The sequence below is a fragment of the Epinephelus moara genome, chromosome 17, assembly GCF_006386435.1.
Source record: "Epinephelus moara isolate mb chromosome 17, YSFRI_EMoa_1.0, whole genome shotgun sequence".
NCBI lineage: Eukaryota > Metazoa > Chordata > Actinopteri > Perciformes > Serranidae > Epinephelus > Epinephelus moara.
This window is the reverse complement of record NC_065522.1, coordinates 17,044,307-17,070,163: the sequence shown is the minus strand read 5'-3', so window position 1 is coordinate 17,070,163 and position 25,857 is coordinate 17,044,307. Positions and strand designations below refer to the sequence as shown.

Here is a 25,857-nt window from a genome sequence, read left to right as displayed (position 1 = left end):
AAAAGGAATGGCAGTGGGGTGTGGGGGTGTATTCATAATCAGCTGGGTTAAACACAGCTTTTAAATGCATGATGAATCTGTATTTTAACACCAGTTACACGTCTGAGATTCATCTCTGTGTACCTCTGTCCTCTAGCTCCCCCTGCTGGAGAAGAAGCGTCAGCTCATGAGGCAGCTGTCTGAGGCTCAGGACCTGAAGGACCACGTCGACCGCAGAGAGCAGGCCGTCAGCCGGGTGCTGGCCCGCTGCCTCTCCCCTGAGCATCACAGAGACTACAGGTACAATAATTAACCATCCACTGTCTTTGAGTACACCTCAGCAGTATAACACACACTAAATAAAGGCTGATGAAGGTTATGTGACTCCAAGCTTTTTGAAAGATGTAAAATATATTTGCTGCAGCAGCATTTTATATTCGTCTTTGGGTTCTAGTCTGTGAGATTTGTGTTTCTGGAAAAAGCAACAGGAGAGGCCGAGACAGATTTATTACCACAAAGGCAATAACATCAGAGCTGGTGTTTTCTGGCCACAGAATTTAGAAATTCTAAAAAAAAAATTGAGTGTTGGTGATTTAGGTCACAGGTAACCTTAAGTGCTATATCGTTGGACTTGCTTGAGTTTCAAGAAGACGTTTCACCTCTCATTCAAGACGCTTATTCAGTTCTATTGGACCGAATAGCGAATAGCTGTTCTAGATGCTCATCTAAGCCCCATTTCCACCGAGCAGTACGGTACAGTTCAGTTGCTTTTTTTCTGTTTCCACTGTGAAAAGTTGTGGATGGTATCAATGGAACCATTCTGTACCGTCCCCGTTTTTGGTCCCCCTCTGTTGGGGTACCTAGCACACAGATCTAGTACTAAAAGGTGGAGCTGTGAACACTGCAGTCTGTTGATTGGTCAGTAGCAGACAACAACCCCGCCCACATTTAAGGGCACTGTTTGTGGTGGCAACACTAGGGTCTAGGTACCATGTCTGAAGGGTTACTTTTGGTTCCAGAGGTACCATACCGAAAGTGCTTGATGGAAACGGGGCTCTAGAAGCCATCCACATCAACCTGGAACGACCATCGTTAAACAGACGAGGTGGCCTACGGCACCACTTATCACCCACCTACAATGCAGTCTTGGGATCCATTCCCAGACAACCTAACACCCATTCAGATCTGGACCCATCTAACCCTAACAACACATACGACGGCCAGGTGGGCCAACGATTCCCATTAACGACTCTGTAAGGGTTCACACCCACATGCTTTAAAGCCTGCAACTCCGCACCAGTCCGATTGAACTGAAGAAGCCTTTTGGATTAGAGATGAAACATCTTCAAGAAACTCAAGCAAGTCCCGTTGCCAATGATATAGCATTTAGGACTACCATGACCTGGATGACTGAGAATCTCCACCAACAGGTAACATTAACTAGAACATGAATTATCAAACCCGTAAACGCTGCTTTTTTAAAGTCACTTCCTAGCAAACATTGTTAAGAACTGACTTTGGTGAGTTCATAGTTATGACAGACATGATAACATTCAACACAGCACATAAATAAAACATTAAAATTCACAAAAAGACATAAACATAAAGGATAAGCTAACAATGTACTTTAAAGTGACAAAGGTTTACAGTTCAAGACTCAAATAGTTCACTGATTTATCCACATATGACACACCCTAAACTTGCACAATGACCCCTACTGTGGACATTTTTGTAATGTTTATGTCTGTTTTTTCTTTTGTAGCCACTTTGTGAAGATGAAGGCCGCCCTGCTGGTGGAGCAGAGGCAGCTGGAGGACAAGATCCGGCTGGGAGAGGAGCAGCTGAGGGGGCTGAGGGAGAGCCTGGGGCTGGGGCTGGGAATCGGTATGGGAATGTCGATGGGATATGGACACTATTGAGGAAAAATAAATGAAGAAATGAAGAAGCTGGGGCGTGTAGACATATTAAGTAAGTTTCAAGACAAAAAGAAATGGAAGCAAAAGGATTGAGACGTGATTTAAAAGAAGCAGTGTAGATATTTAAAGGAGTAGTTTGACATTTTGGGACTTTCTTGCCACATGTGAGACAAAAAGGTCAACGGCAGTCTGCCAGCACCTCCTAAACTCGCTGTTCAACGCATTCTATCTTGTCTTCTGGGGGGTAAATGGCTGAAAGTCTTTGTACTCTGCAAAGCGAAACATCTCCCAGTTGTAGCTTCTTAGTGTTGCAAAATGTCAAACTTTTCCTTTAAGGATCAGCAGAGGTGTAGATCCAGAACGTTCCAGAGCCAAACCAACAGCTTTAACAGCTCAAACACCCTTGAAAGTTTATCGATAACACCCATTGTCGGCCAAGACCAAACAGGAAGTAGGAACCAGAGGTGTCAACAAGATGAAAGACTGGACTTTGGTGCTACAGCACAGGAAGAAACGACAAAGGAGAAGAAGAAAATTGAGCATGGCCTTGAGGAAACATCCAACCAGAGACTTAGACATCTTAAAATACAACAAGCACATATCAATAACTCATCCCCAGAACTGTGATCAGAGAGCAGAGAGAACGTTGATGGTCAGAAAAGAGAATAAATTGATTGGGACTTCACTGAAACACAAGTTTGTGAACGGAGAATGAAAGAAAAGGATGTTTTTTTTCCTAAATTTCACCAAATAAAAGAGTGAAACAGGAGCAAGGATTCAAATTGAGGTTGTTACGTCACTTTTCAAACATACTAAGAAAAGAAAAGAATGTAAAATAACCACATTTAGTCTCTGATGTTATACCCTCTGCTTCACATATGTGCCTGAAACATGTACTGTAAACTGTACTAACGTCACTACACTTATTCTAACACTACGTTGCCAAAGACATTTTCTCTTGATGAATGTGTCACTGAGACGCTGCTTGTTTTTTTGTTGTCTTTTGTATTTAAATCTCCCGGTTCAGAGAATCGAAGGAGACTTTTTTTATTCGGTGCTTCACACTAAGAAACTGTGTTTCCCTTAGCAACACTAAAGTCAGCGTTCTGACTTGCAGCATTATTAACTGCCATCGGGAAGCACGCTTCTCTTTTTGTATTCATCTTCATTGCTGGCTGACGCCTGCATTCAGCAACACGTAATATACTGTATTATCTCCCGTAGTATCGTCATCTCTCTTTGTATTCCCATTACTGTAACATGTTTTACTGTGTGGAGTTTGAGACTCCATCGACTCGTTATACTGTCACGTGATAATTGTACAGTGTTTATAATGTATACGACGTGTATATAGTGATGTTTTTTTTTTAATGACTGGAATTGGTTGTAAAAATTGGTTGTACAAGAGAAGACCAGGAAGAGTTGACGTTTACTGTATATTTTGATGGGGAGGAGTTCGGTTTATCCCGAAAACAGAGTTGCAGTTTTTGTCGTTAGCTTGCGCAAGCATTTGGTGTCATTTTTCATCCCTTATTCTGACTCGTGCTAGTCCCAGTTCCTCTTTAAGTCGTGTATTTAACATTTACTGGAGACTGAACACTTGTTTCATTTGCTTTTTTGTTCAGAGTTAGACGAGAAGATTGACCTAACTTTGATGTTTATATGGTATATGGCTACGGCCAGCAGCTAGTTAGCTTAGCTTATCACAAGTACTGCTAACAGGGAAACAGCTAGCCTTGTTCCGTCCAAAGGCAATAAAATCTGCCTTGTAAATGCACAAATGAGATATAACGTCTTAATTGATGAGCTTTAGCTGTACATTACGAGGTACATTAGCAGTTTCCTTCTGTTTTCAGTCTTCATGTTAAGCTAAGCTAACCGACCGCTGGATTTAGCTTCATATTTACCACACAGATATGACAGTGGTGTCAGTTTTCTCATCTAAATCCCATCAGGAGAGCAAATAAATGTATTGCCCAAAATGTCAAACTATTCATTTAAAACTTGAGAATATTTTTTGTAGTTTAAAGTTCAAAAATCTATCTAATGTCAAATTTGTGATTTGTGCTGTTGCCAAAGTCTCCGGAGCTTTGACAGGAGACCCCGTCTGAGTAAATCAAATAAATAAAAAACAAAAACTGCAGCTCCATTAGAGATGGGAGGGATTTGGAAGATGACACGTGTATATTTTGGCTGTTGAAAGGCGGACTCGCTGAAGTTAAAGTGAAAACACAAACACCTGTATCAGTTTTACTGGTTAAGCAAATCTACAGCTTGAAGTTTATTAAAAGTCACAGTTTGACACTTAGTTCTTGCTCCTTTCCTGCTGTTTTAATACCACACAACCCTGAACTTCACACATATGTGTCCTGTTTTGTACATATTCCATGTATTCTAGTACCATAACAGCCATTTTCTGAATCGACTGGAACCTTACTGACTTGACAGGAGAGGAAAGTGAGTTGCTTGTTGAGAGTATATTTCTTCTGTTCATGTTTTCCTATGTAATTTTGATTTATTACAAACCCCTCTTTTGTAAAATGCATTACAGCGTTTGTAACTGCAAAAACACTCACGTGAGGAAAAAAAGTACCATAAATAATAATAATAGTATTTTAAACTAGCTTAACGTCTCCTGTTGTGATTTATGTCCGCCCCGGGTGAATGGCCTCTTTGTGCCGCTCCAGTGTCCGGTGCTGAAATGAATTCCCTTCTGGGGGGAAACTGTTGTTTGAATGTGGTGGGACGGTTAAGTAAATATGGCCGAGGGCAAATGGAGGTTGACGGGTGATAAGTGGAGTGCTGGAGCTGGAGTCGTTCAGCGGACCCTGTGGGAGCTGGAGAGATGTGCCGAAGAGACTCGTTGAAGGGAAGTTAGTGCTCAGGCTGTGAAAGAAGAGCTCATTAAAACATATGGATGATGCTGTGGTGTGGGGGACCAGTCAGCAGGAGGCCAGGGAGCCATTTAAACCCTCAAACCATGGGACTGAATTAAGTGGAAGTGCTACAGCAATAAAGAAAAATGTAAAAAGCTCAGGAATGCACATTTAGTTTGAACTTTATAGTCTCGTTATTAGAGACATTTAATTTCTAGGTTTTTATAGGAAAAAATGCAAACTACAACATAAAGTGTACAGCAGTCGTTAAATGAGACACAGCACGGTCGAGCCTCTGTGACCGATGTAACTTCGCAATAAAAATTCAAGAATCAAAAAATAAAAAGTATTGCTAGAAAAAGTTGTGCAACAACAGTCACAAGACTAAAAAAAACTTTCAGAACCTCAGTACCTTTAAAAACAGTGCCTCCATCAGAGCAACATTGTCCTTTTGTTCACAAGTTCAAGTTTCTTTATTGTCATTGTATAAAAACAAAAATATAAAAACAGGTCCACACACCAGAAACTGCTCCTTTTGGAACTTTTAATCGAACCACCACATGTGATGTTTTGGGCACCAGCCCTTCATCAGACAATGAAGGCCTATTAAAAGAGTTTTGTGTGTGTATTCGTCTGTCCGCAGCTAATCTTGCAAACTACTGGACCTATCAGCCTAATATTTTGAGTGCACCTTTATGACTGTGCTCATGGACCTCATGGTTGTGGTCATTCATAATTGTTGAGAAATCTGTTTCACTGTTTTTAACGGCTGGCTCCTCACTTCTCCTAACTGGCCACTAGGGTAAGTGTTTTTGCTGTGAGGCAACAATGCTAACCACTGTTCCACTGTGCCACACCAAAATAAATTGTCAGTCACAATTTTAATTTATTACTGAGGTACTTCAAACTCATCATAAATTCCTTTTGTCCCATTTTTCCTGTTAAATGTCCACAAATTTATCCAAAAAGTCACAGGACTGAAGGTGTCGTATGTTTGTTATATTTGAACGGCCCTCTGAGACAAATGTATTATTTTGTGAAATGTGTGTGAATTTGAAATTGAGATGAAATATTAAGTCAGATTTAAATTTGTAAGTCAAAATGATAAGACATTAAGTCAAAATGTATACGTTCTATTCAAAAATTATGTGAGAGCAAGTTGAAAATTAATTAATTAAAAAATTACAGGACACTTTTTTGTAGTTGGTGTCTAATTTTTGCCAAATTGAGATTTTGACTACTTTACTTGCTTCTTGCCTCACAGCATGAACATTATATTTACTTAACTTACTATTATTATTTTTATTATTACTACCCTGTCATCTGCTTTATGTTATTTTCTTGGCCAGAATGAGCTTCCATAATATGTGATGCCAACAGAAGATAACTGATTGTTGGGAGAAGCAAATATTTATGATTCACAAGAAACTGGCATTTTTCAGTATACATGATAAAAGCCTGTTTTGTATGATAAATGTTTTTCTTTAAACCCCACGTTGAAATAACGTTACATCTTCCTCCAGGGACAGAACAAGGAGCAGTGGTAAAATGTTATTTTAGACGATAACACATGCGGATCTGTCAGCTGAGTGGTGCCTATAATGGAGCCCAGAGCAGGAGCCATTAATAAAAGCTGAAAACTAGACGGAGAGAAGAGTGTTTCAGGTGGTTGTGTTTGGCCTCTCAGACACAGGGAGAGTTGGGGGTTGCTGCTCTGTGGAAATGATAAAGAAAACAGCTGTCGTAGAAGTGAAGAATCTGCATTTTTTTGGGGAAGCGAGGGAGTGCATTTTTCTGCCTGACCCAGATTGAAGAACAGAGGGCTGATGGGAGTGGAAGGAGAGCTGGAAACAGAGAGGGAAGGATGAAAGACAAAACATGGGGGCGTGAATGAGTGCAGAGGGCAAAATGACCCACATCTAAGAACATGAGGGGGCATAAAGAAGGCATAAATGATGGAGGGAACAGACAGAAAGATTTAATTATTGCAATCTCACTTCAATGAAAAAAATAAATGATTGAGATTATTCTAGGGAACGAGAAGGAAGTGATGAGAAACAGGCCCCAGTAACAGACGACACACTGTGGGAGGCAGGGTGGAGCAGTGTTTATGTTGGGCTGAGCAGGAGCAGAGTGGTGGAGTGGAGAAGAGGAAGATGAATGAGTGGGAGGTGTGTAGACAGAAATAATGCATCATGGGAAGTAATGACGGAAAGAGGTTGCGATGATTAATCAGAGCTACAGACATAAACCAGGATAACACAATGCCTCGCTGTCTGCACACACACCCTGTAAAATGTTTTTTTTCCTCATTGAATGCTCCACTTTTCCTTAGAGGGATCCCTGATTCATGTTTTTACAGATGTCCACAAGGTGGCGCCATTTAATTGGTTTTATCCCATTGAAATGGTCCATTTGAAACAATGACAGACACTTTTATATTCTGTGTAAAACATGTTTTAATTTATTTTTAGTGTTTAACTGTGATGACTTAAGTCTTTTCATTACTACAACATCTTCAGTGATAGAAACAATGATATAAAACAAATTAATTTAATTTAACTCTCATAAAACTGACCAAATTGTGTATATTAATAACAATACAATGTCTGATTTTCAAATGTAGTGGTAAGGGAAGCCAACACAAGGTACATGTATTTATATAGCACACTGAAAAACAATAGAACAAACCATCAATAGCACATAGACTGGAAAAACAATAAAACAGACAAATAAAAATTGATTTAAAGGAGAATTAAATAAAAAAATGGTGAACAGATATTTTCTATGCTTGGATAAGTCACTATACGTCAGTTTGGCACACATAGATTTCCCTCCTGAGCATTAAGTTTCACACAATTTTCATTTCTAAACCCAAATTTGATTAAACAATTTGTTCTAAATTTGACTATCTACAAATTTATTGAGCCCATTTTTTTTCTTCAAAAGACCTAAAAACAAGGTCTTAATTTTTATCTAAATTTAATCAACTTTTCTTCTACTTTCTTTTCTTTCTTTACATAAAAAATAAAATAAAATCTAAAGTTCCTGCCACTAAATCATACTTGAATGCAGGGAAAAATAGCAGATGACCGATTAGTCAAACTGCTCCACTGACCCAGTTGGAAAAGCGCCGATAGCTCTTCGCTCGACTGATTCTCCTGGTGTACAGATGCTTACGTCAAGGCAGCTGTGAAACGGCAGTTAAACCGGAAATCAATCGACTTGGCCTTCAAATTAAAACGGCAATTTGTTATATTGCAGAAATATGATGGATTTGCGTAAAATAAACGTAAGAAATATAGATATAAAATCAATAGGGGGTAAACTATGGCTACAATATCACAAAAGTACCACGTTTTTAGGTTGGCATTTACGTTGTACGTAGATTCACCAGCCGCCAACCGGAAGTAGAATTTTTAGCTTGACGGTGGATTTACGTTTTCATTTTTAAGTGGCAAAAACAACACGCAATGCGGACTATTCCACCGTATTTTACTATTTTACGTCCCCAGTTAAGATAACAGTATACAGTGGCTTTCTTAAGTGCACAATTTGTGTTTTAAAACAGTCGTTTTGTGGCCCGGAGGATGACGCAGGGTTTTTACTGAACAGCCGCTGCAGAGCGTCAAGTTTACATTGGCTTCTGTTGACATAAGCAGCCTACAGTAGAAGGCGGCGGCGGGGCAAATCCGAGTCACAAGACTTCTTCACTCAGCAGGACGGCTGCTTCTCCGTTTCCACAGGTAAAGTCTGGCCTTAAGTTTGCGTCTTCTTTCTTTATGTGTGAAACTACGCGTTAATGGAAGTGTCTCGAGCGCGGTGACGCTGAATTCAAGTTATATATTGTCAGTTAGTCACAGGAGTAACGGCTAAATAAGCTAGGCTAATAATCTTCTTTTCGTTAGCCGCAGTGCGTCCCACTGCGAGCCGTTTCTTCTGTTGGCTTCAGCACTAAATATAGAATAGTAGGAAGAACAGACGTGCAGAAAAGGAGCGGAAATGGTTGCGAAAACTTCCCCATAACTGGAGCTGTGTTGTCATTACTGGCTACGATGAGCTGGGGTGATATGACCAGCTGTGGGTGTCCCGGTGGCTGTTTCACAAGAGCCCACAAACACTCTCCAGAGTTTGGTTCATGAAATACAGCTAGTTCGGTGGGCCGGCTGCTAAAGACATCGGTGACAATGTTTGAGTTTCTGGTGAGCTTGTATCGGAAGTATGCAGCCGACAGTCATAGAGGTAAAGCCGATCCTGCTGTGGTTAAATCCTGCAGGCTGTGGCTGTGTGCTGACTGGGCTCTGTGCTTTCTTGGTGTGTTGTAAACAGAACTTGAGATGATGGAAAACCCCGGGTACCGTACCGGGAGCTTGGACAGCCTTCATCACCCCAGTGACGATGATGATGACGAGATGGTGGACATTGCAGGGGCTACACTGGACTTCTCCACCACGGATGACGACCCTCCTCTCAGCTCAGGTAACTGCGCAGATATTGCTTTTAACAAGGTCAAGACACCGCTGGATGAGGGGTTTGTACTCAATGCAGATGTTGGGAAGCTTTTTGCATGAGCAGGTTGTCTTATTCAGTCAATCCAGGGTAGTATGCAAACAGAAATATTAGTGTGGATGCACAAATGTTGCAGGAAAAGTAAGATGGAAAGCCCTTAAGACCTTATTGAAATCTTCCCTCAGATATATTAAACAACTAAAGCACATCATGAGTCTGCCAGCTGTTTAAAGGTAAAGGTGTAAGGCTCTGAACATATGATCACAACAACCCAATATCTCATCTTTATATCCCCCTCATTTCCCACTCTAATTATCTGTCTTATATTACCTCCTATCCTTGGTAATATAATATGCTTTATTACCCATTTCAAATTCCAGGACCCATCACTCTGTCATGGCAAACTTGTTTGAATTGGTATTAGATTTAATTGTAGGTAGCAGCAATAAATGTTTCTTCAAACACCATAAAACTTGGCTTCCTTTGAACCTGCACATGTTTTGTTTGAACAAAGAATTATGAGGTCCCCTTTAAGCTTTGGCAGTCAACAGTGGAGCTAAAAGAGACCAGAAGTTGTGATTTTCTAACAAAATAAAAAACATAATAAATGAGAAGAGCCCATTTCCACAACCCAGCGTGTGTTCGTCAATGCCCTGACGCCTACTGTAAAGTTATAGCTGTAATCGCTGGGTACAGTGAGTGTGTGTGTCACATGCTTCCAGTGACTTGTAGTCATACATCTGAATAATCAGTTACTCCGTGTTCTCTCTCACACACACACACACACACACACACACACATGCTTGTAGAAACATAGTGTATCAGCCTGATTTACTGTGTTTTGGTTTGACTTCGCATTAGAACATAAAAACAACCATTAAAGTGACTTATAGTACCAGTGCTTTTTGTGTGGGAGTAGCTGAGTGAGTACTGACTGTCTCTGCACCAGGGCTGCCTGGTGACTGATGATGTCATGGTGATGTCAGTGACTCTGCTTTAGTACAACAAGCTCCCAATGGCCAGATGTAGCTGGCAGTGTTGTAACTTTTACTGTAAAGAGATGTGTCTTTGGTTAATGATTGATTGCTTTGATCATGTCATCATGATATCAGTGTGTTATCACATCATATATATGTGTCGCCCTTTCCTCATCTAAGCAGAAACATACCTAGCCCAAGGCCTCATGCTGGTGCAGATCCTTCCTCCAGTTTTGTTGACACAAACATCCTGAGAGTCTAAACTGTTCCTTACATAGCTGAAGCTGCTTCAGCTGTTATTCATAACTGTGGTCTTGTTTGTGTAGATGCAGGTCTAAACAGCGTAGTGCTTCCTCTTTGCTAACGCAACTTCAAGACTTCCTGATGTTCTCTGCAGATAGGGCATTGTCAGTTTTTTTCCACTCTAGTAAAGTAGTTTGAGAAACATTCACACGTGCAGTGGGGAACGTAGTTTCAAGCGTTGCCCTGTCATTGCTGATGTCATCGCCTTTTCTTCATTTCATACACAAAAATAAATTTGCTGAAGTAGACCAAAAGAAGACTACTTTGAACTTTCAGGACAGGTCAGTGGGTTAAAAATATGACCACAAAAGCACAGTCAGACAGTGATCGAAGCTGCCCGGCTACTGCTCATGTCACTGTGACATCACCAGCCTCCCCCACTAGTTGAAACACAAAGATAAGACAGTGCCAACAGGAAAGGAAATCAAGAGATGAGATTTTTCTCTCAATGGATGTGGCTTCTGTTGGGTTGAACCATGTGTTTCCACTGTGTCAGCTTTTTGGGGGGCGGTGAAGAATCACAGCATTGTTTTTAAACTGACAACCATGTATTTTTAAAATTACACAGTGGTTTGTGAAAGAAAATCATAACCCACAGGAGAGCGTGTGGTGATTCAGTTCAAGTAGAAACACGAGAATCAGCAAAACTAGAGTTGCGAGGTTTCTGTCTGATAGCGGCACTTGGCTGCGCGGCCTGATTATAATTGTGTGCCAGGCTCCGGGGAAATCAGGGAGGCTTTGGGCTGCGAGGCCGGGTTAATTTCACCCTTCACCGTGCAGAGTCCATCATTAAAGTTTGGGATGACAGCAACAAAATATGGTTTTATCTGTGATGGCAGATGTTGTGTGAATAGGTCACCATGTGTGTGCAGATATATGTGAATAAACTTGCTCTATGCTAAACAAGTGAAAGCAGTTTACGGCCTTTTGTGGCACTTCAGATTACCATCAGCTCAGTTTGCATTTTATTTCCTGCCTTTTTAGCATTTCAGTTCACACTTCCTGCTTTTCTTTCCTTCTTGAGGCAGTGGAAAGTGCCGTCTGGTTCCCTAACTGCTCATTAGCGAGCACTTGAACTTGTTGCCAAGCAAGTCCTCTTAAAAGCCATTCTTAGTGCAGTTGTAATCGTTTAGCCTTGTGTAACCTGTTGCTCTGGGACTCATTAGCCTCCAATGTTTATAGAGGAGAGGGCACTATAGGAGGGGCTGATTGTCCAAATACTGGCTTGGGAGTCATGCCAAGGTACTCTGATCCCTCTGTCAACAACTAATGTACACGGAAGGTGCTCTTGGGCAAGGCAGTCATCCTTCATGTGCCCCTGTTGCAGTGTATTTGCGATACAAAGCCCCAAAGTTTGGGATCAGATGAATGGAAAAGATTTCTGTAACTGTGCTTTTCATGTCTTGTAATTTCATCCTTTGAATTATGGCGTGTAGCATTTTCTGTCTATCTAAAGAAAGATCACCTTACCTTTTAAAATGCTTCCCCGTCTAAAGGAAGTAAGCATGTTGCTGCTTGTCCCAGCTGTCTGGCTTGGCCGCCTGTGTTATTTTTGTTTTTGAAGAACAGAAAGACAGACACGAGGTGATAACAGCGCTCGATAACAGCAAAAATGCATTCAGACTGAAACTGTGCAGGCACTGCCGATGAAATCTGAACATACATATGCTGATTTTCTGTGCTGTCGGTGTTTTCTCCATCATTTTCTTAAGGTATTTGAACAGATCAACATCTACAAGTGTTGACTTTGACGCCACTTGACCTCAGTTATTGTAATAATGTTTTATTGTCTAGAGGAAGCCAAGAGATGTTAAAGCAGCTACAGCCTTGGTCTTGAAACAAGCAGTCACAATAATACCAAACATCTCTGTTTCAGTTCCTGAAAAAAGTGTTGGTTTTTTTAAGTTACATTTGGCAACATTTATAAAAAACTTTTAGTCACATACTATCACTACATCCACACAGTATTAAACGATACAGTAGTTCATCCATCTGTCAAGTTTTGTTCGCTTATCTGTGGTCCGGACGTGGAGGCAGCAGGCTGAGCAAGGTCATTCAGGCGTCCCTCTTGCCAGCAACGCTTTCCAGCTCCTCCTGGGGAATCCCGAAAGCATTCCCAGGCCAGACAGGATATGTAATCCCTCCAGCATGTTCTCGGTCTGCCCTGGGGCCTCCTACCAGTAAGGCATTGGTGGAAAACCTCTAACAGGAGGCCAGGAGGCATCCTGATGAGCTGCCTGAGCCACCTCAGTCAGCCGCTTTGACTTGAAGGAGTAGTGGCTCTACTCTGAGCTCTCTCGGGATGTCCAAACTTCTTACCCTATCTTTAAGGCTGAACCTAGCCACCTCACAGAGGAAACTCATTTTGGCTGCTTGTATTCGCAGTCTCATTCGTTCGGTCACTACCCAAAGCTGATGATCGTAGGTGAGCGTCAGAATGCAGATGGTCCTGCAAGTTGGGAGCTTTGCCCTCTGGCTCTGCTGCCAGTGCAACACCGGCGTCACTGCTGATACCACAGACAGGTGGTCTATGAAAAAAGTCATATTCCTCTGTCACCTCTTAGAGCTTCTAATGACATTTGGGATGGAAAATAGCCAATCAGAGCTAAGGAGTCTACAACTGCTGCAGTCAAACTGCCAAACAAGGCAACGCTGATAGAATATAAATCAAGATTCTGTTTCTGCATTGCCTGTTTCTCACCTCAGATGTTTTGAGAAACATATTTTAGTGTACTGTTTAGCTGTTAAATGAGAACTTTCGCTCCAGCCGGTGAGCGATTCTTTGTTTTCGCTCGACTGTTGTCAACACAGTGGCCAGGTCACGAACTTAATCAGCACTGCCTAGCATAACCGTTTGACCGCAGTTCACAAGCTGTGATAACATGATTGAAAGCTACGTTGAAGACTCCTTGGCTCTGATTGGTTGCTTTCATTGGCATGAGGTGAATTCTTGCCTTCAGAAGCTCTACAAGGAGGAGGAGGAACATAATTTTTCCACATTATCTGTCTCATGTAACACTGTGCAGATGCAGTGACAGTTTCAGCAAATACGACGGAAAGTTATTTTTATAAAAGCTACAACTGCTGCTTTAATGTTTAGTCGGTATAAACTGTGAAGTCTCAAAAGGCTTCTTCACAAAACCTCAGGCAATGTTAAAGAGAAGGAAAAAGTATCACAAAAACCACACCAAGGGAAATAAATTGGAGGAGAGGGAATTCCCTTACCACAGTGATAAAGCAAAGTGATGTGAAGAGCAGTCAAATCAGAACAGTGCGCTACTACAGTACATGTTTTACACCAACAAGACTAGCAGAATGTATTTTATGTGTTAATTGTGAGGTACAGTGAACTTATGTCCATGTTTTCCAGGTTTTATTAGGTGCTGTTATGTTTCTTGGTGTGCTTACTTTGCTCTTTTTACTGCCGCCCAGGTATTGAATTTGTTTAAATCTGTTCCTGCTCCTTGCTTTTATTGCTGGTGTTTCATAAACGAAAATTATCACTGTTGCCAAAATGTTTTTATTGCTAGCTGTATTGACATTACGTCCTGTCAGTGCTACTGCTGTGGGCCGTGGACTCTCTCAGTCAGGCTGCAGTGCTTTAACTGTTGGTGACAACAGGATATAATGATTGACAGGGAGTGAGTCATAGCTTTGGGTACACAGTGTCGGACTGCGTGGAGTGTTTTTTAATATCACAGTGTTTACTTCACAAGGTCACATGTGGCGTCTGTGTGAAACAGGAAAAGGGGGAGCTGAGAAAATAGGAAAGAGATGAGTGAAAGGCAACTTTTCTTTTCTTGCTGAGAATGCTGAGCACATTTTTTGCAGAGAAATCCAGCAAGCTGTAAAGTGACATACTACCTGTGATTGTCTGAACTCTATGGTCTGTAGGAAGTAGGTAAAGGTCATGCAGGGACATTTTAAAAGCTGTGAGCTGTCAATCTGTCAGGGCTTTGCCCCTGTAGTAGTAAACATTCCTCTTTCAAACATACAAGGAAGAAGGGATATGCTGAGCTTACATATTCCTCTTTTACTGCAATACCCTTCTACACATTCACCAGTCAGGAGCTGCCAGTACAACCACAGACCTACTGGTAAAACCCAAGATGCTCCACTGGTTCAATTAGAGGCTAAGTGCTCATGAGGTGTATTAATACATAGTCACAGCTCCTAAAACAGGCAAGTGGCAGCCTTGTGGTTGTAATCACACTCACCTGACTCTTAAAAGGTGTGACTCAAACAGTCAAAAGGACCTTCAGCACCGACGACTGCTGTAAACTTAATTATGCTTATTATAAGGTTTGGTTTGAGATGAAACATCATGCATAAGCTTTTCATCACTGAGATCACTCATGAGGCCTGAAATCCCCTGGTTAGATGTGGGCAGAGAGTAACCCTGCCCATTGAGATTCACACTGAGGTGTAGGAATTTCACAGTATATTATGGTGTCATGAAGGGCAGGGCATTGTTTGAAATGGGGCTGTAAATAACGGTTATTTTCAGTGTGAATTAATCTACCGATAAATCAATCATGCAGCCAAATCAGAACTACATCACTCTTAAAATATTGCGTAAAATGATGCGTGTGAAATGTACAAATGAAATGTGTCCATGGTTTAATGACAACATTTTCGACGTATGTTTGACACCCCTGATATAGACCAGAAGCTCAAGACTAAAGTGAAACACGGTATAGATGTGAGTCAGATGTCAGAAGAATATGTGAACAACCAGCACAACAAGAAGAATCTGATCAAGCGGTCAATGCCAAACCAAGTCCAGTTGCGTTCGATTCAGTTGCCTTGAGACAGTCAATGCCAAATTTTTTCGTCAGTTCTTTAAAAGGTATTTGTTTTTTTCCCCCATATTAAAGTTTGTAACATTAATTCTGGCTGTTTTGGTTCAATCCAACAAAACATCAATGAAAGGAAATTCCGACTTTACAAAAATTCTTCAGAAGTGCAGCTTTTCCTGGAACATCTGACGCAGACTCCTGTGAAGTTTTCCAGCAGATACTGTTGCATCATATCCGCATGATTTAAGCTTTCTTTCCAGCACGTGGAAAACATCTTGCGGACATGAAAATTAATTGAATCAACAGCGGAGACGCACATTCCCTTTTTATTGAATTTCCTCTGACCCAGTAAATATGATTTAAAAATTTGGGCCTGGCGAAGCAATGACGCTCCATGACATTAACATGGTCCGGAGATGAATGTTTGCGGCCTTAAAGCGTCACAGGAGTCACATGAGATGCCAATTCCCATGGCAACCAGACTCCAGGAGTTCAAGGTACAGATCCTCGCTGGAGACAGTGTGTGTGTCAGCCTTTTTTATATATGTGTGTGTGCAAAGCAATCTGCAATAGATAACTTACTGTGTAAGCTCTGGCACACAGTGCTGTGGTCGCAAGGCAAAGACTGTGTCAAGTTGTCCAGAGTTTTCTGTGAAGAATTAAAGGTGGGTGTGTTTTAATATTCTGTGAAAATGTAAGATTATAGTCTCCTCTGTCCCCTTAGAACACACACACACACACACACACACTCAGAGTGAGTGCTGAGCTCAGCATGACATCCCTCGCTGGAAACAAGCAGACTTGCTCCAGGGACTCTGTGTTGCTGACCCATTTTCTGAGAAGTGCTAATACTGGATCAGTTTGCACCGTGCTCGGTGAAATCTATCTGGGATTGCTTTTCTTTTGGCATTTGAAGTTGTAGACAGGATTCTTGTGTGCTTGGTTGTTTCATGGGACCACCATGTTGCTGTTTTAACGGTTTCACGAGGTGATCAAGCGTGGGGGTGGTTCAGTGGTTAGCATGTCTTTTAAAGAAACTCTCGGTTTCACTTGAGCATGCAGCATGAACGCTGTGATATACTGGCAACCTGTCCAGGGTGTACCCTGCGTCTCACTCCACAGCTGCATGCTGGGATAGACTTCAGCTCCTTGCACTGTGCAGTCTATAGAAAGTAGATGAATGCTTATTAAAATAAATTGGTACGGTACTGAACACGCGTGGTTGAGTATTTGGAGGAAACTGTGCAGCATGAGTGCACTATCACAATGACAGTCTGGCACCTGCTTACCACTCTTACTTCCTGTCAATTTTAAATTCCCGTTAACTTGTAGTATTAAAGAGACAGTTGCAGAGTGTTGGAGATATCGAATGTAGACATGTCTGCCTACTCCCCAGTTTAATGGAACTAGACGGCACTCGGCTTGTGGTGCTTAATTCACCAAAAAAAACTTTTGAAAAACTCAGCAGCAATGTCTCTTTCCAGAAAGCATGACCTGGTTACTTAAGATAATCCACAGACCTTGTTGTGAGCAGTTTCATGTAGGAACATTTGCCTTCTATTGAAAAAAGTGCTCACCTAGCACCACTGAGTTAGCTAATGTCACAGCCCAGCCGAGGAAGATGTCATCAATGTCTACACCTCACAGTGTCGCAAGCACAAGCTTCTCATCACTGTGTAGATGAGTGCTTTCTTCTGCGCTATGATATGCTTATCGGGTGTAGTTTGGTAGATATAGAAAATAATTCCTACATGAAACTGCTCACAACAAGGTCTGTGGATTATCTTAAGTAACTGGAAGAGACATGGCCAATATCTCCAACACTCAGCAGCTCAAACCAAAACGATCTAGATTGATAATCCTGTTTATTTGCATTGCACATGCTTCCATCAGGCTCAATTTTCCGCCAGCACTCTTTTCACTGTTATGCTGACGACACTCAAATTTACCTTTCGTTATACCCAGGGGATTCAAGCTCCATCACATCTCTCCTTAACTGCCTCCAGGATGTGAAATCCTCAATGGTAAAAAACTAAACAACAAAACCGAGGTTATTGTTTTTGGTCCTCCTAAAACCCACAGTGAGCATAGTCAGCCACTTAGGACCACTCATAACGTACAGTCATACCCATGCTAGGAATCTTGGTGTCATTTTTGACTCTGTGGTGAAAACTGTAACCACTGCATTAATCTCCTCAAGACTCGACTGTTGCAACTCTGTGTACCTGGGTTTCGGCCATACATGGGCTAACACCCAATATATTGCTGAACTTCTCTGCCCCTGCTCCAACTCCCGACCTCTCAGATCCTCACAACAATGTCTTGTGATCGAGGCTGGTGAGTAAGGGAGATCGTGCCGGCCGTGCACACCAGTAGCTGCGGTTGTTTTTAAATGTGCTATAAAAATCAACTTGATTTGATTTTGATTGATACCACCACAGTTAAGGGGGAAAATATATATTATCTTAAAAGGGGGTGAACTGTCCCTTTTAAGAACAACCAAACTGTGACACATTTTGTCTTGTGGCTTTCACCAGTGTCATTCAAGGCTGTAAAAAAATGTCACCATGAAGTTACACTAACGACATCTTTCATCTTTGAAGAAGTTTGCCGTTTGTGACTAACATTGGGTTTGGCTTTTGATTTTTTTTTTTTTCCATGAAACTCAAGCCATCAGACAGGAAGTAAGGGGTAAAATAGTTGCCACAGCCCAGCTGCAACCTTTCAGTGTCAGCAGTCAGAAGAATTTGAATGTGGTTTAGCTCTATCTACTTTAAATACACAGTGTTGTATATCTCCTGGAAGTCTAACTCAGACCTTTTGTGTGAGAGGAATAAGGTAACATACTTCTCCTGAGGTCACAGCGGGGTTAGGCTTAGTGCTTTCACTTCAGTTCAGTAAAAAAAAAGTGAATTTAATTGCTCAGTTTTTCTGAAATAGCAATTTTTCTTAGTATTTGATTTCCAGAAGTACTGCATTCCCAGAATGGACTGACCCAAAGGCAAATTGACCTGAAGCCTGACCCTGTTACACAGCACTGTGCATCACTTACTGACAACTGCCCCACTGGTTTTAAAAGGTCAAGACCTTATAAACACATCTGACCTCCTGTTTACGCAGTGAGCCACTTCAGCCAATCAGATAGAGCTCCCAAACACTCAGAGCCTATTACAAACAGTTCCTGCTAGCTCAGCAAATCATCATCCACTTCCCAGACAGATTACTCAATGATTACTCATTCCCACTGCTTTCCAGCCAATGGGGGAGTGTTCTGTTGGAGTCCACTTCCTAGAGGAGTTCAGAGGAGGGAAGAGGTTTCCAGTTTGAGTTTTGACACTGACTGTGGATACTTGTTGTGTTCGGGGCCAGAGAAGGAGAGATGCACTGGGAGTTCTGGAGTAAGCGGCTGGATGAGGAGGTCTTGGTTGAAAATGGTGAGCTTTGTTTGTGGCTTTGATTTTTCTTTTTGCTGTCTGATAAGGTCTGCACTCTGCTCTCATTCAGAGTGACTATTAAATGCAGTTAGGATTAGAAGAGAGGCTTTCGTCAGCTGGTGGACTGCTGACACAGGCTGTGCTGGAGTAACAAGTCGTATTTGAATTTTCTTCCAACTCCTTCACAGCAGCTTCCTCTACATGTGTCTCCTGTGTCTACTTTTAAATTGTGCTACAATTGTTTCTGCTGATACCTTTAACTCTAACACAGCGGAGTTTAATCATTGAGACTATTTACGACCCATCAGGCACTGACTCACGTGGTTAATGTTTCTGTACTGCAGCCTGCATGAGAGAAACAAACCTTTTTTTTGGTGCTTAATGTGTGTGTGTGTGTGTACAGCTGTGTATGTCAGTGTGTTTGACACAGAGGTCCACAGCAACAGATACACGATGAACTCTAAACACTCTTATCTGTGTGTGTGGCAGTGCATTTCCTACCTCATGGGAGTTGGGGTCACAGAGGCCGTTGTGTGCTCTTTTATTCGTTCATGACAGCTGAGGTCAGACTCAGATCCTTACTGCTTGGTTTTGTTTGTGGTCTTTGCTTTTAAATCCACTTTAATTAAGTAGAGCAGGGAATATTTGTATTTTTCTGATGGCTTTAGTGTTCTTTCACTTTGTATATTAGGTCGTACATTTTAGCTCCTGCTTATCTTTGTCCCTTTGTGAATGTTTGAAAATGATAAACTCCTGTATTCATGTTATTTTATTTTAATGTATTGTGGTTGTGTGGTTGCATTCTCTCTGGGCTGTACTGACTGTGTTTCAGCTATCATGAGTAAGGTGCAAAGGTCTGTCACAGTTGTGTGTTTTTGGCAAATCCACTTAAAATAGAAAAGGGCAAACAAGGACTTGTAAGACAGCAATGACTTTGGTAAGACGAATGGTTGTAGTTTAATTTTAGTCCTAAGCAATTGTATGCCTTATTTCCTCTGTTTGAACAACAGTAGCCAGACAAAGGCTGGTGAAATTGGGCTACGGGTCAGACTATATATATTTCTACAGTGGAGGATTTTTAGGAGTTATTTTATCCATAAGCAACTTTTCAATTGAGTTTCAAGAGAATTTACTATGTCATGATAAAGATGACTTACCTTTACTATAGAGCTAAAGTGGAAGACAGTTGACAGGGTGTCTGCAGGTCCTTAAAAAGTCTTTAACGTCTCCTGTTCAGGATTGGAATTGAACTTTTTTGTCCTTTTTTGTGGATTTTTAATATCTACCAGCCACTCAGTAGATTACCATTGCTTTTTGGCTGGTAAATAAAGCAAATCTAGCAGCCACTTGCATATTTTACCAGCATTTTGACGGTGGCTGATGCTAATTTCCAACCCTGCTCAGATTTAATTTTAGAAATATAAGGTCTTAAAAGTCATTAAACAGTTTTAAATTTGCATTTTTGAGGTGTTAATTGCCACACACACTTTATCTAGTTTCATTTATTGAGCTTTTAATTTATTTTTTTTAAGTTCTTCAGTGTGAAAGTCCACATTTCTGATGTTACAAATCTTTAACCCTACCACGGAACCTAATACTGTCTCTTTACTTTATACTTGCATTTACCTGATAGCAAAATCTCAGTAAATCTAATTTGCTATAACCATATTTCTACAGAAAACCTACCTCTACCTTTACACTTGCCTGTAATCTTGAATAAGATAAAGATGCTATGTCAAAAAATCAGTCCTTAATGTGGTTTAAAATGATCTTAAAAGGTCCTAAAAGCATTAAATTGAAGTGTCTGATAACTGTAGACACCCTGAATGGGCTGTTTTCTGATTTCCTCTGTCTCTCTGGCTGGGAGGCATAATTATATCCAGCTCTGCCTGCCATCTGTCATAGTCATGGTTTCGAAAGACCTTCTTTAGAAAGCCTCTTAGCACAGAATAATAAGAGACTGAAGCCTTTTGCATCTTCACAACATTTTAAAGGTTCTCAGACAACACTTTCACGGCCATGTGCTGCGCAGGACCCGGCTGATAGCAGCCCGAACAAGCCAAACTTTTTTCCGGCGATTCATCTGTTCAGTTCATCCAGTCCCGCACGGGGTCACGAGGGGCCTCCATGCTGAGCCGAGCACGCATTTCACAGCAAATGCTAATTGATTTAAGAGGGGAAAGTGAGGAACTGTTTTAATCTGCCAGCAGTACAACAAATTGTTAGCACAAGCTAAGTGACAAAACGAATTAAACTAAAAGGAAGCAAAAGCAAACCTGATTGTTATTAAAGCTGTCTTCCCTCTGCCTGGGTCTAGTTACATTTTAGGTTGCATTACTGTCAGGTGACTCCTGCTGTGTAACCTTGTAGATGGTGATGTGTTGTGTAAGCTGAGATAGAGTTTTGTAAGGGAAGAGTAGATGCTATGCGACAGGTAGTCAAGCTTGTCGGTGCCTCAGTGACAGAGAGAGATATGTATAGCAAGTGCATTTTTTTCATTCTTAGTTTAGAACCAGTCTAACTCGTCAGCTCAGGTGTATAAAAGCTCCTTTTGTTTTAATGGATGCAAATGTTCCCCTCCCCCAGTGTCATGTTAGAGATGTTGCTAGTGTACGTGAAGCAAAGATGGTGTGTAGATGAAGAGTTCAGTCTTATGTCATGGTTCGTTTTCTGTCCGAAATATGAGATGAAATATTACTAAAGTGATCGCTACACACACTATACGGACACACCGTTTGTATGTTTGGAAGTAGATTTCCATCAGTTTCTTCTCTAAGTATTAGCGTCTTTTCTCATATCAAGCTCATTAAACTCACAGACAGCAAGCACCACCTCCATCCTCCATCATCATACATTTTCTATTATGTCTTCTATTAATACTCAAATGAAAACACATTTTCATTTTGGCCCAGACCATTGTCTCTGTCCCATAATGTTTCAGCTCGGGTCGGTGGTTGCTTACACACGACATAAATCAGAACTTCCCCTGACGTTTCCTGTTTCCGTCGGGGAGCTGGTTTTGATTGGTTGCTGCTGTCTGCTAATTGTTGCTGTCTGTAGCCGGGACGCTGCCACATACTCAAAGCTCTTTTGTCGCGAGCCAAATGCAGCCGAAGTCGATCTCACAACACGGCTTTGTGTGTCTTTGCCTCGAACACTCGTTAATACAGTATTGTCAGGAATAGTGTTATCAGTATTACGACATTAGGCTACAATGTACATTTTGTGTAGCTCCTTTGTGCTGTGTGCTCCTTATTCTCTTTGCTTAGTAACAATAGTCAGCAATAATAGTGGATTTGCTACTGTGAGCACTTTCTCAAGGGTTGTAAATGTGTGTGTGTGTGTGTGTGTGTGCACGTGTGTGTGTGCACAAATCCGTTTCAAGACGGGCATCTTCAGGGTGAGTGCATCCAGATTGCTACTGCAGCTGACATCCATCTTTGGAGGGCAGCGCCTGTTCTGTTAAAGAGATTAATTCTGTAAAATATACTTATTATATAGTTGTTGAAAGATCAACTTCAGGCCATTATTTAGTGATTGTTTTCTTGTATTTTGTAGGCTAGCTTGGTATTCTTTTTAAGGGTACACTCTCAGCAGGGCCTGAAGTTGATGAAGCCAGTTGGTCCATGACTTCGTCTAACACTTTGTTCGAGACAGAGCAAGATATCTTCTTTTTTAAAGATTATATTTCGGGCTTTTGTTGCCTTAATTACAGTGCAGCTGGAGAGTGACAGGAGAAGGGGTAGGGAGAATGGGGATGACACACAGCAAAGGGCCGTAGGTTGAAATCAAACTTGGGCTGCTGCAAAAGGCGGACACTCTACTGGCTGAGCTAGAGGCTGCCACAGAGCAAGATATCTTGACTGCTACTAATTTAGAGTCTCCAGAGGATGCTTTTGCCAGCACTTTGGAGCCTTGTATGATCTTACATCTTGCACCAATCAATAAATTTACGAATCCGAGAGAATTCATGTTTTTGATGAACGCCTCGCATGCTTATTTCAAAACAGGTGCATTGGAAAAGGATGAGTAGGACACAGTTTCAGTATGTTTCAGTAACTAGACCGTTATCAGACAAAAGGGTTGTCAAAGTATTCATACAAGTATCTGAAAACCATGACATTACGAGATGAAATTCACACTCAAAACTCTTGCACCACCCTCAGCACAAGCTTAGCATGTTTAGCCACACAGCTTAAGCTCAAAGTAAAGTGTAATGAGTAGTATGTTGTTGCTACTTGCATCCAAAACCTTTGTATTTTGAGGTTTAATTCCAGCTTTGCTCATGGCTTTGATTGTGCAGAGTCTAGATATTATAGCAGATGTTACTTAGAGTGTATGTACTGACATCAGTTCGCACTGGGCTCAGTGTTACTGCTGGAGCTCTGTGCCTCTCTTGTGTGTGTGTGTGAAGGAGTTCACATGCTTGTCTTTGTGCATTCATTCTGCGAATGTACCGTCTGACCTCCTCTGACCACAGAAAGCCCAAGTAACGTCCAAGTCACAATCAAAATGTATAAATAATAGAATGTGAATTGTCCAAAACACAACACGGCATAAGACAATAGGAGAAAAATGCCTAAAATGACAAGGCAAGAAGAATGTGGTAGCAAGCAAAAGGCTGGTGTTTGTGTGTGTGAGGATGTTAATGTGCATCTTGAATGCCTTTCTCTCCCTCTCGCTCCCCGTCCCTCCCTCCCAGGAGTTTACGAGGAGCACAGCAGCAGCAGCAGCAGCAGAGCAGCCGGTATGAACGGTAACGGCCCCAACAAACTTGTGGACCTGCTGGAGGACCCGCTCCCCGGACTGGGCACCTACGAAGACTTCAACACCATTGACTGGGTCAGAGAAAAGAGCAAGGACCGGGACAGACACAGAGAGGTACGAGGGGTAGCCCTATGTGTTTCAAAGGAAGGCAAAGAGTGTAAAAACCTTAACTAGATCATAGTCAGTCAGTACCAAGGAGTGTTTGCTTCACTGTCATACCTGTAATAACGTAAATAATGCTCTCTGGGTATCACAATGTAAAGCATCTTTCTCCTCATGCTCTGCTTAGAGTTTATATTTATAGCTCCACAGATTCATGCATAGAAACTGGAGAATTGAGGTTATGTAGTTTGCTCCTGATAGTAGCTGCTGAAGTGGTGATGGTTTCCTACATAGTTCATTTGTTTAAACAAGAGATTCAAGTTTTAAGAGAGTACCATTTAAACCATTTTTATATCAATTACCCATCCCGTCTTACGTTGAATTTGTAAACAAGACAATTTTCTTGTATGCCTCTTGAGAGATAATTCTTGATGAATTAAAATCATAGGGGTCTGTGTTTAACAAAAGAAAAACTATATGAAAACATCCATTTACAAACTCTCACACAACTCATGCAGTATAATTCAAGCCTCCATTTATTCAGTTGTATGCTCAGTACTTCCCAAACAGACAGCTCTTTCCAAAGGGGACTGAATTGAACATGAAACTTATCCTATGCTCTCTTCAAAGCCAGACTCCATTGACAAAAACAGTAATTTCCCTCAGTGGAAACAAAGCTTTTATTTACTTTAATTTCACAGACAAGAATAGCATTGTAAGTCTTGTGTGTGATTTATCCTGGCTTCATATGAGCAGAGGAAATCTCCGCTCATCGCTAGGCTAATTTATACAATGTAAAATGCCATAGGCTTGTGCTAATAACGTTAGCATGTTATAATGGTTTGGAAAACGTGTTTAGTGTAGAGTCCGTTCCGCATACGTTCCGCCCAAGTATGTTCGGGCCTTTACTGCAGCTTACCAGTGAACTAGATATGTAACTTATTGTTAGGATAATCTGTAGCTATTGTTTTTATATTTGTCTGCTGTTGCTTTTGCTTTATGTTTGCTTTTTAAATGCATTTTCTGCACTGTTTTTCTTGCTTTTAGCTTTTGTTTTTAATGATCTATTGTTCCTTTAATGTTTTATCTTAACGTATTTCTCTTGTAAAGCACATTGANTGGGGAAAATGTGTCCAGATAAAGACAAGTGTTTGTCTGTGAATGCTGCGAGTTATAGTGAAGCTGATTTGTGTACTTGTGTTTGAAACTGTCTCTAGAAAGCCATGTTTAATGTGTGTTTAATGTGTGTTTTGAATCAACTAAACTTTACAGCACTTCACACAAACCTCTACTGCCAACTAGTGTTTTGGAGGTGTAACTGCAGAGTGACACAGACACACCACCGCACAATTATAAATGCTCACAATGCATAGGGGACGTGCGTAGAGCACGTATAAATCCCGCTTAAGGCAGCAGTAGACCAGCAACTCCTGTGTTAAGTGAGGTAAAATTGGTGTTTCTGTCAATGGAGTCTGGCTTTGAAGAGAGCATAGATTAAGTTTCACTTTTAGTCCCATTCCCATCAGAAAGGGCTGCCTGTTGGGAAGCACTAAGCGTAAGACTGAATAAATATTAAATGGATTATACTGCACGAGTTGTGTGAGAGTTTGTGAGCGTATGTTTTGATATAGTTTCGCTGTTGTTAAACACAGTGCCCTTGACCTCAATTCATCAACATCTATCTCCATTTTTGGGTTTTTTATTTAACGAAGGTGTGCTTCACTAATTCATCGTAACACGGGGTGTATAATTGATATGCACTTTGTTAATATGGGGATGAAGTATTTCTTGGAAGCACCACAAAAACAATATTATTGCATTCTAATATTGATCTTATCATTTCTGTGTCCATCCAGATCACCAATAAGAGCCGACAGTCGACTGTGGCTCTGCTGCACAGCGTCAGCGATGCCTTCTCTGGGTGGTTGCTCATGCTTCTAGTGGGACTCATGTCAGGTAGAGCACTCTGGTCTCTAAAGCTGTGGTGTGGACTCACTCTGTTTAGTGCATGTGACATTAAATCAAGTTGACAGTAAAGCCCAGCGTTTAAACTGAGAAACTGGGGCATTGTTTCTGGTAAAACACTCTGCTGTTGAGTCTTTTTGAAGGTATTTTTTTGAATACTTTAGAGACCACAAACCAAATTCCTCTCACCTCTTGTAGTGGGGTGGCACGTTTCAGCAGGAAATAAAACC

The 25,857-nt window shown here is 41.3% G+C and overlaps 2 protein-coding genes across 7 annotated transcripts in view; both read left to right on the top strand.

Annotated features, from left to right (window-relative positions):
* shroom4 (shroom family member 4) overlaps positions 1-4,518 on the top strand; it is an 80,993-nt gene extending 76,475 nt beyond the window's left edge. For all 3 annotated transcript variants that reach the window (XM_050066535.1, XM_050066532.1, XM_050066534.1), the window contains 2 exons: positions 137-279; positions 1,742-4,518. In XM_050066535.1, the coding sequence (XP_049922492.1) occupies positions 137-279; positions 1,742-1,898 (300 nt within the window). In that variant the 3' untranslated portion in view covers positions 1,899-4,518. The remainder of the gene's footprint in view (positions 1-136; positions 280-1,741) is intronic.
* A 3,698-nt stretch (positions 4,519-8,216) lies between these two features.
* Positions 8,217-25,857, top strand: part of clcn5b (chloride channel, voltage-sensitive 5b) — a 38,043-nt gene continuing 20,402 nt past the window's right edge. The window contains exons 1-4 of one of the 4 annotated variants that reach the window (XM_050066549.1): positions 8,217-8,517; positions 9,101-9,250; positions 23,496-23,674; positions 25,519-25,618. In XM_050066549.1, the coding sequence (XP_049922506.1) occupies positions 9,109-9,250; positions 23,496-23,674; positions 25,519-25,618 (421 nt within the window). In that variant the 5' untranslated portion in view covers positions 8,217-8,517; positions 9,101-9,108. Of the gene's footprint in view, positions 8,518-8,806; positions 9,014-9,100; positions 9,251-18,637; positions 18,794-23,495; positions 23,675-25,518; positions 25,619-25,857 lie in introns of those variants that run through there. The other 3 variants (XR_007571362.1, XM_050066548.1, XM_050066550.1) reach the window with 3 other exon arrangements.